At 41.4% G+C, this 19,243-nt stretch overlaps 1 protein-coding gene across 1 annotated transcript; it reads left to right on the top strand.

Moving 5' to 3' along the window:
• Window positions 1-5,291: 5,291 nt before the first annotated feature.
• LOC310960618 (cerebellar degeneration-related protein 2-like) lies at window positions 5,292-18,836 on the top strand. The gene is made up of 6 exons (XM_083932371.1): window positions 5,292-5,615; window positions 13,656-13,768; window positions 14,655-14,803; window positions 14,884-15,048; window positions 15,921-16,128; window positions 16,253-18,836. Exons 1-6 carry the CDS (start codon window positions 5,537-5,539, stop codon window positions 17,018-17,020), a joined length of 1,482 nt encoding a protein of 493 aa, XP_083788497.1. The 5' UTR covers window positions 5,292-5,536; the 3' UTR covers window positions 17,021-18,836.
• The last annotated feature ends 407 nt before the right edge of the window (window positions 18,837-19,243 follow it).

Here is a 19,243-nt window from a genome sequence, read left to right as displayed (position 1 = left end):
TATCTGGGTGCCTAAATGCATTAGGAGGATAATTGAAATTCCCATTCAACCACAAACAGCCATTACTCATTTCACAAAATGCATCAGAACACTGTGAAGAGTTCCCGTTAGGAAGTGTGTTTAAGTTGAAGCTTTTGAACGGTGATGAAAAGCTTAAAGTTATGCATCATGATTATATATGGTCTTGTAGTTTACTGTACTGTAGATAAGGGGCCCCCTATTACATATATTAGATACAACTGAGTTGCATTTTAAACAGGGCCTACTGGGTTGGTTGGCCTAAAGCCTAAACTCACATATATTTTTTGGTGCATATAATATTAAGATATTAAAATAATAATAATAATAAGTTACATATTCACATACTGCATGGGTGGATAGGCCACATACGTTTGATTCATGTTCATGTATATTTTCAGTTAGGGATGAGACTCCAGAACCGGTTCCACTGGCAACAATATGACATTTGAAATCGGAACTGGAATCACCTCCAAGCTTAGCGATTCCTTTTTTTAAATCCAGCAAGTTTTTATGACTGCTGCACGTTGCTAAACAATATATGCCAAACTCATGCGTCTACGCTGCTGTAATTTTGCAACAAGAAGAAGTCATGGTGGGGAGGAAGAAACGCCCTACAACGTGGTGTTATAATAATATTATCTCCACGCAGGAAGGCTAAACAGAATTTTACTTTGATAACCTGAAATACAAAATAGAAATAAATGCTGTACAAATATTTTCATATTTCATCCACACTGTGTTCAGCCTCCATAAGGGAATCGATAAAGAATCTGACTAATAAGCAGAATTGATAATAGCATTGGTATCAATAAAATCTTATCATTTCCCATCCCTATTTTCAGTAGAAATGCACCAATCTGAGTTTTTCTGTTCCTGGGTCTTTGGGTATTGGCCTATTCTGAGTACCAATCTGATACCAGTGTTAAATTAATAAACTGTATGTCTCTGTATGGAAGTGACTGGGATCATTTATTTTGTAAGGCAACTTAACCATTTCTTTGTGCGATTATTTTCAGGGGGAAGCTCAATATTAGTGAGTTTGTCCCAAACGTGATGCTTCACCAGTGCATTCCTTCTCTGCAAGTCATTTACCAAAGTTTTCCAAGTTGTTGTTCTGACTTCAGGGGGCGTTCAATCGAGTATTCCCAGTCAGGAACACTTTTCTTTCTGTAATTATTCAGACAAGGCATGAATACAGCATAATTACTTAATGTCCTTTATGGATGATCTTTGGTGTGTGGGGGCTCGTCCTGACTGTACATTTAAATCTAATCTCCATTTGAAATACAGTAAAAGAAAAGAATGATTTGTTGTGGGGATTCATTGCCGATGATGGAGAGGGTCAGTGCTTATTGAGTAAGTAGGGAGCGCAGTGTGCAACAATAGGCTGATTTGCATTGACCCCTGTGATGGGAATCTGGGGGCGCTTGATGAATGGAGGCCAGCTGAGTCAGTCTCCATTCAGGCTTTGTTTACTACTCAGTGTGTAACATGATAGCACTTTAACCCTGTGACCCCTGACGCTGTCACACACAGTACACTCTGCACCCCTTATCTGTTGCATTACTGGGCTGCACACGTAATATTGATCTTGTCTTAATTATCATCCAAACTGTACCGGAATAAAAGTTGGTTTAAAATGTTTTACTTTTATTCTCGTAAATTAGTGTTTTACCTTTCCTTTCAAACTTTAGGATGTTGATTTTGCAAAAACATAAAACTGAGAAAAGTTGCAAATATTTACATTTAGGAGGCTGGATCTGGGCGTTTTTATTTTTTGTGTTTATATGTGTAAAAATAGTAATAATAACGCATCAGACTTATGATATATTGTACTTTTCAGAGTTTTTAAAGATGCTTTACATATTGTAGAACACAAAAAAAGTTATATATATTTTTTATTGGTTCGAAAATTAGAAAAATTAGGGAATCTTCCAAGTGTATAAAACACTTTATTCTTATTTAAAGTTTATGCAGGGCTGTGTATCATTTGGGACATTACCATAAAAGTGAATGAAATGTAGTCCACTTGCCCCGGCTTTAGAAATGTGACACTTTTACAGCTGTAGGTGTTGGGTTGGGTTGTTGCAGCTAACTGAACTGTTTCGTTCGACTTTGGGTAACTGCTTCAAAATGACTCAGTTCACTTCTGCTGTAAGCTGTGTTTTATGTCATTTACACCACTGGAGGGCATGCTCCAGTCTTATGTGCCACATTAGCATGAGAGGTCCGTTTTAGTCCTACGGTTTTAATGAATACAGATATACTGCATTAGTCCCTTTATATTCATGAGTCATGACATTTTTTTTTCACAAGTCCTACAACTAATTAAAGAGGAATGGGATGGAGACCTAGGGCCATGGGCCTATACACTTGGGGCTCAGCTCCAACCTAGGTGTGCCTGCTCCCCCACAGAGATTTCCCACCCATTTATGGCAGCTTTATGCACTATTTTTTAAAAACCATTTAATAATAGAATACCTAAAAATCTGTACATCTTTTCAGAGAAAAAAAAGATAGATGCCAAAGAAGAAAACCCTCGTGTTAATGTTGAGGATGAAAGTTTTTCACTCCTGACACCTAAAAAAAAAGGCTAAATTTGTCTGATGTTACTATTTTTAACTTACATTTCACAGGTAGGATAAAGAAAACAACACAAAGAAATGGTGTAAACTTTAATGTTTATCTGACAGATCTGCCACATTTGAATCCATCCCATAATAATCTGGGGTGATCTTACAAATGAAGGAGCCCCAACATTGCCAAGTAAATGTAGTTTTAGGCCAAGAGAAGAACATTTGATAATTATATTAGATTTCTCAAGGGAATAGCATAGTAGTAGTGGTAGTAGTAGTACAACAGCATATAACATATAACCCCTTGTGACAATATTAGGGCAGACCTATAGATGGCGAGATTTCCACAGTAACGGAACTTTTGCTCCATTGATTTGCTGCTGTTTCCAGTTAGAGAAGCGTGGGTATTAAGACACCTAAAGGATTTGTGGCCCTTGGTAACACAGAAAGATCCGCTTGTGTGCACATATTATGTTCTTACATACATGTATGTGTGATGTATGTCACCCTGGTAATGGTACACGGTAAATCTAGACACTGAGGCTGCACATGTCAGCCCAGACTCAGGCTGGGGATCCAGACAGATGAGCTGTTTTTATTTTTTTGACAGCATGGCAGTCTGATGCATCACAGGGATTGATGGCTGCGAGCCGACCATGTCCTCTGAGGATTGTGGCTGAATAACTCAATACACGCATACTGACATATTTGCCTTATCAATACCAGCTGTTGTTGTTGTGATGACTAGAAGGGGAGTTAGAGGGGGCAGAACTGACCTGCAGTGATTCCAGTGATCATTGTGCTGTATGACAGTATGCAACATGATATGTAATATTCCATGAGACATCACAGAACCACGGTTGAATCGTGTAGTTAAACTAGCACACATACAAACACACATGAATGCTTACACTGTCAAGAAAAAAGGTTTGACCAAGGGTTAAAAAGGCAACAGCTCAAGCAGGTCTTCCATTATATTCTCATCATCCCACTCAATATATTTCAGATAAAAAAGCATTTTTGTATACTGGTATGGAGCTGATACTTGCCCTCATGACCCTCATTTCACAAGATTAAATTACTTTTATTCACACTTAATTTCTTCCTTTCTAAGACTGTGACATTCATATTATTTACATGGAACTATTACTACTGAATTTCCTACCTTAAATACATACTTTAGGTATTTAAAGCAATGCAAAGGTGCTACGACAAGTACACAATCCCTCACTGGTCTCTGAACACTTCCAGTTGTGTTCGATGGGGCACAGTTGTGTTGTCAGGAACTGAAGGTTTCTGGAGAAACTGCTGAGCTGTCTTCTACCACACAACCTAGAACCCGTATCTGAAAACTGTACCTCATACTTCTGTGTAGTCTACTTTTGTGGATTTAGCATGTAATCACTAAAATTGAAGGGATAGTTTGGCTATTTTGAAATGGGGTTGTATGAGATAGGTCTACTTATCCATAGTCAGTGTATTACTGCCTTCAGTAGATGGTTGTCTGTGGATGAGGGCTGTTCGGTCTCCCTCAGCAAAAGTTCTTCTTCTGTATACTCCGGCTCTTGTTCCCACAGTGAATGGAATTTCATCATCAGTGTCATAATCACTCATTGTTACCAGTCGCAACAGCAACAATACTTGTTTTGTGAGTCTGTGTGTGAGTCATCATGACAAAATGTGGTCCTGGAGACACCTACTCGGGCGGGAACTACCATAGCGGCAGTTTTGAGCATTGAGTCAGGTGTTTATATGTCTGTGGACAGACTTTTTCAGTGACATAGCAGTCACGATACAGTCACAGAACTTTACAGCTGCTTAGTTGAGATCAAAATGGAGGTTGAGTTGAAAGTTGGGTGTGGTCCAAGGGCACCGGAAATAGGGTGATAGAAAGCAAAAAAAGGGGCCATTGCTCCAGTGCCCATGGACCAATTTGGTGTCGCAGCTGGTGTGATCCTTTTGCAAGATGATCTGGTGATTTTTTTTGTATTTGTTTATTCAATAAACAGTAGAAAGTTCTGACCCAAACAGCTGATCTGTGGCCTCATATAGTGCGCTTAAGATAAAAATATTCTAAATATAGCGTAAACTTGATATAGATTTTTTTAGGTGGGTCTTTTTTAAGGGGACTAAAGTAACATGTTTAACTGCTGCCCCCATCCACCGCAGCTTCTGTGTCTGTACTCGTGTCTGCTTCTCCAAACTGGTGCTGTGCTAACCGCCATCTACTGTAGATAACACAGTGACTATGGATGATCACTTCATACAACGCCACTTAAAAAAAATCCAAAGTATCCCTTTAACCTGTGGACATTCCTAATGTAGTCCTAATTTCGCCTCGTTGAATCTCGGCTCCGAGTCAGATGTATGAGGTAATGTAGCGTTTAGGTGCAGTCTGAAACTTGAGCTTTATGACACAGTAATTGGTTAGCCTTCAAACACACGTGCCTTTATAATGAGCGAGTGTAAATGAATGGTGTCACGCCGTCTTTACATGTAGAAATCTAGAGGGGGCGCTTGACTGAAAGCCACTCGAGTGGAAACAAAGCTGAGCATTTGCCTCTTACGAGGAGCACATGAAGGCATCGCGAGCGTGCCGGTGATAATAACAGGGAGAAAGGAAGTGCTGTTGCAACATCGCTGCCACGTCTGAAGGCTCCTCTGCAGCAGCAGCAGCGGTGGTGGTGGGTCTGAGGACCGGGATGGGCCGGTGCCGGGCGGTGGGGGGATGAGAGGGAGAGGTGGGAGTGACCAAGGAAACAGAGCGGAGGAAGGAAAGAGCCACTACACACAGCACTCCCCCCCGGCTGAAAGAAGCCTGCGCGCAGCTCCAGCTTGAGGAGCGACCCCGCTGCCTTCTGGAGGAGCCGGAGCTCTTTGTTCACACACAGCGGCTCGTTTCTGCGGGTTTTCACGGGCTCAGGAGGAGGGGGTCACCCATGCTAAACTCAGGGACAATGGAGGAATTCGTGACCGAAGAGGAAGAGCCGTGGTACGACCAACAGGACCTGGAGCAGGGTAAGACCACACACCATCCTCCCTGCCCGCAGCATCCTCCACTGTCAGCAGGCCTCCACTTAACAAAGGCTCTCTGTCATGTTCAGAGACGACACATATGTCTTTGAGAAGTCCTTACATTTCTGTGCAGGCGGAGAAACGAAGTAGGCTTGCATCTGGGGAGCGAGCTGTGCTTCTTTGACAACAATGCATTGAAAGCATGCCAAGCAGGGCCTGGGAGGCTGTTACTGTCAGCATCACTGTGCCAGACCCTCGGTGACATGGTTGTCAGGCTGCTGTCAGGGCTGTAAATGTGAGATTGAATTAGTTGAGGCTATTCCAAAAGAGAGTGCTGACTGATCATCTATTATTTCCTCATGTTCTGGTTCCAGCTTCTCAGATGGGAGGATTTGCCGCTTTCATCTGTTCTGTATCACTGTGCGTCGAATATCTTTGGGCTTTTGGACTGTTGGTCAGACAAAACCAACAGCTGGAAGATGTCACTTTTGGCTCTGGAAAGATGTGATGGACATTCCTCTTTTATATTTTAGTATGAAATGTGACAACATCATGATACAGAGCAGGCTTATTATTAAGAAAGGCTCTCTACACTTTCACAAAGTGTTTTGGGGTATTTCTACTGCAACTACTAACTTATCCTTTTCATTATTGAGTTATCTGTCTAACAGGGCCGTAACACTTGATTCTGGTCTCAAGGCCTCGATTTGCTCTGTTCTCGGTCTTGACTTGGTCTCGACTGGACCTGGTCTTGGACTTGACTCGATTAAGTGGTCTTGACTACAGCGGCGCATTTGTCTATTATTTGATTACTCCGCAGGCCTATAAAAAATAAGAAATCTATGTTAAATGCCCATCTCAGTTTCCTAGATCCCAAGGTGATGTTATTACATGTCTTGTTTATTTTCTGTCAATCGACTGATGGATTAACCCCCTGCACACTGCAGCCAGTGACAAACGCATTTCCTGAGTGAAGGACCAATTTTCCATAAATAAGACCGCAGGAGCGGTCACTGCTCAGTTTTTGGTCTAATCGACCTAATTCAGAGTCAGATGACCTTTCCATTGTAAGTCCCCCTGCTGAGTAAATGCATTGTAAGCACCAAGAGAATTCCCTGTGAGTGAGAATAAATCTTGGCAATAAATCATATTCTGATCAGAACATACATCTACATACATCTTGGTCATTCACGGTACTAAATTTATATATATAATTATATATACCAATTAAGTCAGAATGCAAGGTTTCCAGTTTTGTTTTAGTATTGATTAAAAATACATAGTCTATATTACTGGCCTACCCCTAGACATATCTATCTATTGATGTATGTTTGCGCCTATATGATTTTTATTTACAGAATTTATCATGCAGGAAACAATGCTTGGGGTAATTTTAGAAATGGTGTCATATAGCTATTTATTTTATTTTGGTTTATTCTTTATTTAAATGGTCAGCAGTTTACTGATACTGAACATACAGTAATATTTAGGAATGTATTTTATTTTGATTTATTCCTCATAAAAGGCTAAAAGTTGACTGATGCCTACCATGATGTTAATTCAGCCAGTTATTTTATTTTTTTAATTTCTTCTTTATTTTCCCCGTGTTCATTTCTAGAATTTGTTGACAGTGTAATACGTTGTACGTATAATGTATAATATTATTAAATATCCTTTAATACAATTATTTGTTCAGGAAAGCAGCCTTCTGAGTACCTTTGCAGAGTCACAATTCACATAAAAAAAAGATATATTTTCATTCGAGCTCAGAAATTCACTGTACCGGTAACTGTGCTTTTTTTTTTTTATCCCCCTCTAAAATAGGCATCGGTATCAAAAATCCCATCGGGCCCTAATTTAATCACATTTACATTAAGCCAGATGGACTTGCACCAGCCGATTTACATGTAAATGAGTACTGTCCTTTTATGTTCCACTTCAGGGGAACTAATAACAGTCATGCAGGAAAGTACCTCTGTAAAGACATTGATCTGCTAGTTTACCACCAAATTAAATATGATATATTCCTCTCATGCTGATGTGCATGGCTCCTGAATGCAGTTAGAATGTTTTTTCTTTTAAAAATGACTCACCAAAGACTCCTCACTGGTGTCTGCACCACTCAACTTCATTTCCTGTCTCTTCATTTCGCATCACTTACAGTGTACTGTCCTCAATTATAATGATACATATCCGGAGATGAAATGGTGCTGATGCAGTGATTTTGACCTGACTACAAACACATGTGCACACACAAGTATATTTATCTGCAATAATGGATTTTTTACGCAACTTCTCTCCTGCGCACAAAGTGTCACACATCATTGCACCTGAGGATAAAAATAGATCTTCACTAGTCTTTATTTTGGGAATACCGAGCAGGAAAGAGTAAAAAAGAGACAGCAACAGAGAGGACGAATGTTCATAAAAGTCAAAATGGCTGGTGTTAAAAGGAGCAGTGTCTTCATTCGTGCGTCCGTGCAGAGAGCTCTGTGTCTGATGAAGAACAGAGGATGTGAGGCCTGTCAGAGCAGCGCTGTGCCTCAAAGTGCTGACCGTCTGAGCTCATGTTTTGTGGTGCGACATTTCAGAATGCCACCAACCCTTCACAGAGGGACGCCACTGTCATTGTATTACAGTACAGTAGTGTTCATGCAGGAACCGCTGATCAGTCTGACCTAAGTGCTGCGGGAGAAAAGGCCTCTTTTGGTACATTTATAGAAGGGAAACATGGGGGAATGGAAAGAGTACTGACATTTTAGTCAAAATAGCGTGGAGTTGAAACAATTAGTGAAAAATGTATCTGTTTTGCGGATTGCTTCAACTTTTAAAAAAAATTGTGAAACTACTAATATTCAATGCTGGAACTACCAATGTTCAAGCATCTCAAATGAAAGGGCGTCACAGCTTCTGATGTCATGTATCTGTACAACCCAGGGGATGTAGCCTAGTATAAGTAACACAATAAGTAAAGTAAAAGTCAGCATTGACTTATTTTAACAGAGTTTTGTTAATGACATCTTTGGGGTTTTTGCTCTAACAAAACTAGACAATTGAAGATGCCATCTTGGATTCTGAAAAGCTGGGATGTGCAATTCCCAATTAATTAATCAGCGATTAAAAAAAAGAAGAAGTTAGTTGCAGCGATAAAGTGTAACTCCTGCTTTAAGAAATCAATTATTCAAAATATGTGATAAAAATTTGGTGGTGGATCTGACTTTGATGCTAGTCTCATGAATGTTGAGGTTGTGGTCCAAGGAAGAATTAATACATTTTTGGTGCACATGATCCTTAGTATTAGAATACCTCTTTCCAAAACGGCTTGTCACTTGACTTTATGGTTCAGTTGGTAGCTTTTATAAAAACATATTTTCTCAAACTATTTATTTATCCTGAAAGTTGTACATGTGACAGATAACCTGAAGGAAAACAACCAATCAGAGCCGAGGAGTCCTACGCGGTGTCGATTGTTTCTTTGCTAAACTCATCTGACTGGCTGCTGACCTGACTTTGACAAGTACCAAGCCAGAAGGGGGGGGGTGTATTGATCTTTATTACAAGAGAGCCAATAAGCTTATTTCCCCAAAAGACGAACTTTTTCTACAAGTCATTTGAGAGTGAAGCTCTTTATTTGTGTGGACATTTACTGTAGCAGATGTCAAACTTGGAAAGCAAAGTTCCTCTGTGGAATGTAAGAGATGTTACAGCTCACATTTCAACTCTTAAAGCAGAAAAACAGGAGGGATGCAGACATGTAATCTGGATGCATCTTTGTTTGGGCTTATTGTGCGTTAGCCAGAGCCTCTACTGGGCTGAGTCCAAGAGGAAAATATGTGGCTCTACCAGCTGAGACTGGACGCTTGTTGGCTTGATTTGCTATCTAATGAGAGGCTGCCTCGACTCTTTAAATTCTCCTGTTACAGCTTAATAAGTGTTTATTTCACCCAAGGACGGTGCATTAAAGAGCAAAGGTTGCTAGATACTGCTGATTTGGCATATCATGCATTAGTGCAATTTATGGACAGAAAAGCTGTCTACCTTTGGACTAAATAATTCATTTCTGGCCACTGGAATATTCCCAAATACTTTTCTGTTAAGAAATTGGTTCTGCAATACAGGACAAGAGGAGGAGGAGGAGGAGGAGTCATGTTTTCCACATTACAATAAATCTCATGGGAGATATGCACCTACCAAAACATCACTGCCTGTGCAAGAGCTCACCACACAAAGTGTATTAACAAATATCTACATATGCACACATGTCCTCAAGGTTTCAGTTGCTGGTTGCACTGAAAACATTTATAAAATTTGAAATTGCCCATGTTTCCTGTGTGAAAAGGGCAACCGAGTTCTCAAAATCACTCAACTGGTTTCCTGGAGCATGCAGGAAATGCATTTATCATACATGATGTGATTATGCTGGAGTTCCAGCCTCAGAGGTTTCATCTCGTGTGAGTCTAGCCTCAGGTCTGTGTGGAGCAAACAGACAGCTGTCTGTGGCGAGTATTGACCAGCTAAATTGTTTGCTAGTGCAATGAGTTGTATCGATTGGCTCTCTTCCCACTTTCACTGTTTTCATTTTCCTGTTATTCTCTTGTCACTGAGCTCACCCTCCCTCTCTGCCAGCTGAATGTGGACAGTAACTCAATGTTTGAGTTGTCTGCTTTTCTTGGTAGGATTTGGTTTTAGATTTGTCAGATGTCTTCAGCTGCTCTGCTTATGCATGAGAGAAATGCTGGCTAGACTGACATTATACCAACCATGACGTTACTGTATGGTCTCTTGAGATATTTTCAGAATACACAAGCTTTGTGTAGGTCAGAAGATTTTTTTTATTGTCAAGTAGGTTTTCACATACAAATAATTTGGCTTGGTATTTTGGTGCTTAACAATCAAAGTAACACAAATACCTACTAGCAAGTACTGTGGAAGGCATTTTTTTTTTTGGGATGCACTCAGACTGTCAAAAATATTGAACATAGCTTCCAGTTCTTAAAAGTGGAGCCAATGGTGAACTACCTTAAACCTGCATTCTTTCTATTGTCCAGCAGGCGGGGACTCCACTGGTCTGAGGTCTGAGTTTATAGAAGTCAATGAGAAAATGACCCTACCACTTACATGATTTATATACCTCAGTGTACATTTTCCGAATGAGTTCATGATCTTAATCGCAAGTTTCAGTTCTTCTTCAATACAGCATAAGAGTAAACTAGAGGATAAAGCAGGGTATGATTTAGGGCGGGACTAAACAGCGACCTGTCAATCAGGATTTAGGCACGTATGCATGGCACTAAGTACATTAAAATGCATCTTTTGGGTGTGTTTGTCTTATGATTCTGACCCTCTCACAGTGTGTTTTCACTCTATCAAAGTTAATTGTAATATTTGGTCACCTAAAAAATCTTGATCAGTGTTCGGTGGTTGATAACCAAGTTGCTACAGTAGCTAGTGCAGCAGCACAACACTACACTAACGTTATCGCCTTCTAAAGTTGTCATAACATAACCAACAGCGTGTTGGCAAAAAATCCCCCATTTACACATCTGAAAACACAACAATATCATTCAAATCATGTTTCTGGCCTCTCAACAAATGTAAGCTCTGTATTTCTTGTAGTTCTCTTTCAGTCACCACCAACTCCTGAGATCTTATTTCTACGTTTTAAGTAGACTACATAGTCTTTCTAGTTAACTCGTCCTAGCAGAAAAGGGTCTCGCTCCAGCATCCAGGGGGAATCCATTCAGTGGTAGCAGAGCTGCTGGTGCCAGGGCCCTGCAGGGATTCATTAAGCTTTCAGGACAGAGGGAAGTGTGTGGACTTGTCCATATGGAGCTGTTGGCAACGTAGCTTGTTTCTCATTAGTCTAATTAAAGGAGGAGAGGAAAAGACAACCAGGTAGAAGAGGAGCATGGTTTCAAACTATGCAGTGACGGAAAAACAGAACCTGGCTGATATTGGATTTTTAGGGCTAAAACCAATATTGAGATCAAATCTCAATTAAACATTAGATTTCTGTGGTGCAATGTCTTGCTACTTGTTAGCTAATGTGCTGATAACACACCTTTGAAAAGCTAAACTCATCCTGCCAAATTGGTCAGGCTCTACTGAAAAGGCGACATTGTACAGTAAACTTTCCTGAAAGATCTTTAAACCTGTACTAACTGATTTTTCAGGCAACTTGGGTGCTGAAACAAGCCATTAACACAGCACTGACGTGTTATCACCTTTTAAGTTCGCAAACTTCTTAAAATACAGTGGTCAGTAAAGTTGTGCTCCTGGCAGACAGCTCTAAGTAAAGGTGTATTTTTCATTTAAATATGTATTTTTGTTGATGCAAATGTAAATTATGGCCGTGTTTTTTGCATTTAGAGCAGGGAAGTGAGACGCACATGTGGAGACACATTCTACTCCAGGTGTGAGCAGATGTACTGTCCGCTTGTGATCGTAAAAACCAAAGATGCATGTAATTGCCAGGACTGAACAGGGCCTAAGTCCAATATTCATTCTGCTTTTTGCTCTGATTTTGGTCACCACCAACTCCCGAGGGAAACATCTGGCCTTTTAGCTGCTAAATGCTCAACTATGTTCACCAGCTATTGGCTAACTGTGCTGGGCAGGTAGTGTACTGTTGGTTTATCAGAGATCTTTCATTGAAAACAACATCCTGCTGTGACAGGGCTATGAGTGCCATGAGACTGGACCAAAACAGTACAATCTTAAAACCATACAATAAGCTTAAAGGTGCTAAAATCCTCCAAAGTGCTGGCAGGGAACTACAGAGTTGAGGGACAATTCTCTTGATTTTTTTTACTGTAAGTGACACTATTCACATTTCATATTAGTCAGGCTGTATAAGTATAAGTATAAACAGTCACATTGACTGTTCGTATACAAATAATAATGCACTAGGCTATTTAATCCATATAACCAATGTAAATGTGAGCCAGAATAGGGGGACCCTAAAAAGTCAGCATTGACTTATTTGAACATAGTTTTGTTAATTACTCCGTTACTCCGTTTGAGCTAAATGTTGCAGTGATATACAGCAGGTCAGGAGTTGCTGTGAGAAGCTCGTGACTTGGCATCCGTCCTAGTGATCACCATTCAATATGGCAGCCCAGACCCAGGCCTGAACGAGAGGTGGCTTCTTCGGCTGTTCGGTTTAGTCCTCCGCTTTCTTTTTCGGGGAGGTCGCAAACTACATCTCGCTGAGTCAGACCCGACAATGTAGGCCATCAATACCGCTGAGTCAGAGCGCAGTCAGAATAAAGAACAGTGACTCATCCATCTTACTGTGGAGGTGCTGTGGCAGTCTGAAAGCACAAATAAAAACAGCAGTGCGGTGCAATAAAGGCAAGGTAATGGACTTTATGACAGGATTATTTAGACCGAGATTAACAACGCGCTATTATTCAATACATTAAAAGTAAAATTGCCTGCTTTAATCCTTAGCTCCTGCATCCCAGCATGTTGAATTTTCAGCCTATTTCTGCCCTAATCTCAGCGGAGAGGCGTCTCTTCAAATAATCTTGGCACAAATCTCTGACCTTCATATTCAGTGAGCGGAGAGAAGAGGACCTGCAGGGAGACATGCTGCAGGGAGAAAACTGTACTTCTCATCTCCTCTCATCTCATCCTGCTCTCCTCTCTAAAATTGAACGGGGCCGGTCCAGACTGAGACGACATGATGGACCCTTTCATCACTCTGCTCCAGACCCCATTATAACCTGGCCTAAAATAGAAACAATGTGCTCCATTAATCGTGACAGCGGCTGATCTAAATTGAGTGGTTACAGTCTTTCTTTTTCTGTGAGATTAGATTCCCTCTTCTTGCCCTCTCATCGACCTCCGCTCCCATCTTTGCATTTCACACACTCTTATTAATATACCCTTTGTCTTCATCCACCTCTCGTTTCCCACCTCTCCCCAGCCTTCCTCTTCCCTCTCCTCAACTTCTGTATCCGTCCTGCTCCATCTACATCTCTCTGTCTGCGCTCGTGACTTATTTGTTCATCTGTTTCTCAATGCTCTTCTAATTTCTAGACCTCCACTTGGCGGCAGAGCTGGGAAAGACGCTGCTGGAGAGGAACAAAGAGCTGGAGGATTCCCTGCAGCAGATGTACATCACTAATGAAGAGCAAGTGCAAGAGATCGAGGTATAAAATTATGGAGTCAAGAGTTTGTCCTGATTCAGGCAAGATGGGAATCACAGAGAAGGGCTTTATTGTTATTTATAATGATTGATTTTGAGACATTTTTATCTTATATAAGAACTCATTTATCCCTAATAGAAAAGACATTTGCGAATGTCCCTTTTTAAAAATAAGTCCAAATGAGTTAGTGAACATAGTAATATGTCCATCTATCTATCTTCTTGTGATAAAATGTGTCATACTTTTAGAATTTAGAAGTTCTACGTGGAGGAGTAAGACACCTTTGCAAACTGTTAATAAATGGTTGATTTACTCATTTACATTTGATTTCATTTGATATTCCATAAGATGAAGTGCAACGTTGGAACTGTTGAGGTTTAAAGTTCCTTTTGACCTTAGAAACAGCAGTCGACGAAACAGTCTTGCCTAAAATCTCCCATTTAGTGACTTTTCATCATCATCAAAACAAATCCACAAAAGTCAGATAAAAGGATATTTGAACGTTTAACTCCATGATATGTGTCAAACTCCATCTACAGATGAAGATCATATTATGTGTCCGAAAGCTCCACAGCACTTATCAAATTAAAAATGGTTAAGAAATTAATAAATAATCAATGAATAGATCGAATTGTAAAACACCATATTAACTGGTACTACATGTTGCAATAAATCATAATCGATAATTGATAAATGAATCACATCAGTGAAAACCTAAATGGGAAAGTACTGTCAAATTCTTGTCACAGCCAATGAGAGCTCTTGTTGCTGAAATGCTGTTGATTGAGATCTGGACATTTTTGCCACGGTCGTTGTGTTTGCGCTGTGTGGCTGTGTGTGTGTACATTCACTGCGTACAAACAAGCTTGTGCATGTGTTTGTCCCGCAGTACCTGTCGAAGCAGCTGGATGTTCTCCGGGAAATGAACGAGCAGCATGCCAAAGTGTACGAGCAGCTGGACGGGACTGCCAGAGAGCTGGAACACACTAACCACACACTGGTGATGGACAGTAAGGGCTCACAACAAAAGATAGAGAGGTAGGTGAGACTTTCTTTTCTCCATGTATCCACCCTCTACCTTTTTAATTCCTAAACATGTTCCCTTCCTCCCGGAGCAGGTTAACAGGGACCATTGAGACTCTGCAGAACCAGGTGGAGTCTCTCTCAGGGCAGGTGGAGCAGCTTCGCTCCATGGAGCAGCTCCGAGTCAGGAGGGAGAAGAGGGAACGACGCAAGACCATTCACTCGTTCCCTTGCCTGAGGGAGCTTTGCACAGCACCCAGGTACTTGTTATTTTTATCCACACTCTGTAAAGGAGGAGAGCAGGTGGCAAACGTAGACTGTAAAAAAAGAATGAACGTGACCACAGTGTCGTCACCCAGTGGTTTGTGGAGTAATGTTTTGAAGCCTGGTGTTTGGCATTTAGCTGTTGCCATCTTGTTTTTTTGGATCCAGAAGTGACCGTATTTGGACAAGTGGGTGGAGCCGAGGAGGAGCGCTAAGTCGCTGTCGTCTTATCACTGCTGTGCAAAACTAAACTTTTACCAATTATCAACCAGCTGACACAAGTCATCCGGTAGACTTTTGTAAGCAGGTGAGCTGATGGCGCAGTGACACAGAGGCAGTTGAAAAAGGACAGTTTGCCTTAAGTTACCAGCTAACGCTAGTGCTAACTTGCTAGTTCTGTTAGCAAGGTGCAACCACCGAACGCTAATCTTTAAAATATTTAGGTGACCAAAATATTATGGATAACTTTGAAGGGAAAACACACTCTGAGAGGGTTTAAAGTTCTAATGCTGCGTTCACACTACTGGTGACTGAACAACAGGCTGCAAGTCATTTTCAATCCACGCTGGTGACATAATGCTACACACTGACACAAATCAAAGTTGAGATGACCCCAACTCTCAATGGTAACAAAATAGGCTAGCAGGCCTACAGATGTAGGGTCATCTTCTCATTGACCTCTATACAATACCCTGCTGGACATTAGAAAGTATGCAGGTTTAAGGCACTTCTGCATTGGCTTCACTTTTCAGGCCTGGAAGCTACGTCCAATATTGTTTTACAGTCTATGGTGTCAAGTCATATTCACAACAATGGAAAAACACTATCTGTAAGGAACTAGCTCTACATATGTCTGTCATGTCATCAGGTATGAGGATGAGTTTGTAGTGGGCAGAGCTGAGAGCTTTACCGTGGATGTAAAGCATCCACCGTTTGAAGAAGAGAACCAGCATCTGAGGGAGGCAGTGTCGGCTCTACGAGCAGCTGCCCGGACTGAGAGAGGTCGCAGGGAAGGGGTGGAGAGGGAGTGCAACCTTCTTCTTGCAGAGTTCTCCCGTCTGCAGACACGGGTGCGGGTAGGTAGACTTGGTTCACCTGCTTTTAACGTACAAAAATAGATCTGTTGGACATATTAATCAGATAATAAATGATGATAAATTGATTTGCATGTAATATATTTTGATTGTCTTTTCCTAAAAGGATGCAGAGAGCTGCCAGGCGAGGGTACGGGAGTTGGAGGTGGAGCTGCAGGAGCTGCAGCAGCTACGTCGCGCTCGGACTTTCCTGCAGAGCAGCGAAGACGACGGCGCAACTCTAACCCAGACTGTCCTCAACAGCACCCCGGAGACCGACACTTTCCTGGAAGTTGAGGTCGGGGAGACAGGAGGAGGTGTGAGAGAGGAGATTGAAGGTGGACGAGGCGTGGGAGGGGAGACTCTACCTGATTCCAGCCCCGTGAGGAAAAGCTGCAGCGACACGGCGCTTAACGCCATCGTGGCTCGTGACGCGTCTGGCCGCAGGAGAGGCAGCTACGCCCTCCACGCCAACAGCGTGAGGAAGAGAGGGATGTCCATCCTAAGGGAGGTGGACGAGCAGTACCACGCCTTGCTGGAGAAATATGAGGAGCTGTTAGGGAAGTGTAGGCGCCACGAGGAGAGCCTGTGTCACGCCGGTGTCCAGACTTCAAGACCCGTCTCCAGAGACCCATCTATGAAAGACTGCGCCATGGGCAGCACGCCGGCGCCTCCCCCTACCCCCACCCAGTCGCCCTCCACCCCTGAGGCTATTGAGAGCATCAGCAAGCAGGTGGAGGCGGTGGATAAGAGGCTGGGACAGAACACTCCAGAGTACAAAGCCCTTTTTAAAGAGATCTTCTCTCGTATCCAGAAGACCAAGATGGACATCAAAGCAACCAAAGCGGCTAAGGCTAGCAAATCTGGCAAATCTGGCAAGTCTAGTAAACACTAATGTTACACTGATTGGCTCTAGAGAGGACGTTCACATGCTATTTGAGTGTTGGTCCTGGGGGCTTCTTAAAGAGGGTGCTAATAAACCGCTAAATTAAAGTACAGTTTTGTTCATTTGAGGTCAAATTAGAGCGAGATGTTTCATCCACAACTGTAACCCTGCAGCTTACACAAGAATCTGATTCGCATGTGATCAATTTGAAAACTCATATACATTTATTCAGCGTACTAACTATATACCGGCTTCACCGCCTGACTACTAACACAATAATAGCAATATGCCTCTCATGAGCCTCACAAGTGCACTAAATGGTAAAGCTTCACAAAATAACACTAGAGACTCGCATCTCTGATGAGAAACACGAGTGGAAATCTAAATCTAATATGAACATGAACTGTATGTGTTAAGTTTATCATAATGGACTCTACTAACATTTGTGTAACTACGGTATGAAAGAAAAAGACTGATCCTCTCAGGCCAAAGTGCTGTCTGTCTCAGATGAACTAGAGGTGCTAATAATTCTCCTCCCATCCCGTATATCACCATACAAATAAACAGCGGTCGGAATTTAAATAAGCCGTCAGTTTGGATGGCATTGCTACTCTCTTGCACCGTTTTATGTGACCTTACCACTTATGTATGTACAGTTAATATGCAGCTACAGCAAGACTGTTAGCCTGACTCTGTTGACAATGACAAGTTGGGGTTTTGTAGCGGTATGCGCCAGAACATTTCTTGCCAGAAGCAGAAACCACCATCTTTTTTTTAAAACTTTTTTTAAATTTATAACGAATTAACTAAACAGGATAAAATGTGTAAATTAGCAAACTGTGGAGGCAGTTTTGGTTAGCTGTGGAAGGAGCCATGCTAGCTGCTAACCTGTTTTCAGTCTTCAGCTTAGCAAGCTAACTGACTACTAGCTATAGCTTGCACTATTCTAACTAAATGAATTGAATCTTGCGGCTCTTATCGATCAAAAAAAGATCATATACAGATAGTGAAACGAGTCATTTCACGGAGGTTGTGACGCTAAAAACCACAGACTGTATGGTAAAATTTGGTTGTGATTGGCTAGTGAGCGCTGTCTTTGTAAACACTGCGCTGACTGGCTAAACGTTAAGTCCCCACGCTTTGCTCATTGGCTCGAATTTGTTTTTTTCGATCAAGAAACCGCAGTATGGTATTACGATGCCGGGCAAATCAGTCAACTCAGTAGAGGTGGCAGATTCAAAGGTCTGGACCCAGGAAAGGCTGTAGCTTCATATTTAGTGAACAGACAGTGCTATCGATACGGATCTAAATTGTCGGCAAGAAAGCAAGTATGCGTATTTCCCAAAATGTTGAACTAGTGTTGATTACTTTAACAAAATACCTTCTACCTACACTGTGTTAAAGTCACTACAGTCCTCCTGTGATCCGCCCTTTGGGGAACAGTACATTAGCTCTATGAGATATAGGAAGCATTGTTAATTTCTTTAGTAGTGATTGATATCTACATTATAGGCTATAGGATAGTTAAACCTGTTGTGTTTTGAATGTGTAGGAGCGATGAGCCCACTGAATGCTAAAAAGCTGCTGTCTTGCAAAAAAGACAATCTGTGCAGATATTTTCACTTCTCCTGGGCATTAAGGACATTCATCATAGAGGATTTAAAAACCCTAAAGTTGAGATGTCTACTAAAGGTTTTGCACCATATACAGTATAAGCATTTTTAGTTTTGGGGGAAACGGTTATGTGTCACCATCTATCAGACCAGGCAATGAATGAAAGCAAGACGTGAACAGGGACTAACTCTTGTCATAGGGATTGTAAAAATGATGGAGGTAATAGGGATGTGGGTTCTTTTTGAAGAAAATGATCTAGCAGTGAAAACTGATATTAGACTTTTCTTTTCCTTTCATTATAGCTAGACAGACACGCTGTATAGTAGAACTGTAACCAGTATAAGGCTTAAAACCAGGGCTTTGTCTAACACCTAACAGTCTTACCAAACTATAAAAACTAACCTGCATACATATTGCACCTTTTTCACAATATACAATACATATGCCTTTTTCCTCTGGGTAACCTATGTATAAACCTTTGTTATTATGAATGTTATTACAGCTAATTTTATATCTGATTCTGCAGAATAGTTGAAATCATAGCCGAGCTTGAAACCTTTCACATGTGGCACAGCTTACATTTGAGGGCGCCTACACTCGTGAGCGAGGGGTGTGTGT

This window comes from Echiichthys vipera (assembly GCF_963691815.1).
Source record: "Echiichthys vipera genome assembly, chromosome: 18".
NCBI lineage: Eukaryota > Metazoa > Chordata > Actinopteri > Perciformes > Trachinidae > Echiichthys > Echiichthys vipera.
This window is presented reverse-complemented; position numbering and strand designations above follow the sequence as displayed.

Bases quoted from the DNA above. Each gene is read 5' to 3' on its own strand.
- LOC310960618 (XM_083932371.1), top strand. From the start codon at position 5,537: ATGCTAAACTCAGGGACAATGGAGGAATTCGTGACCGAAGAGGAAGAG. The intron at 5,616-13,655 runs GTAAGACCACAC...TCTAATTTCTAG, and splicing joins CCAACAGGACCTGGAGCAGG to ACCTCCACTTGGCGGCAGAG. The intron at 13,769-14,654 runs GTATAAAATTAT...TTTGTCCCGCAG, and splicing joins AGCAAGTGCAAGAGATCGAG to TACCTGTCGAAGCAGCTGGA.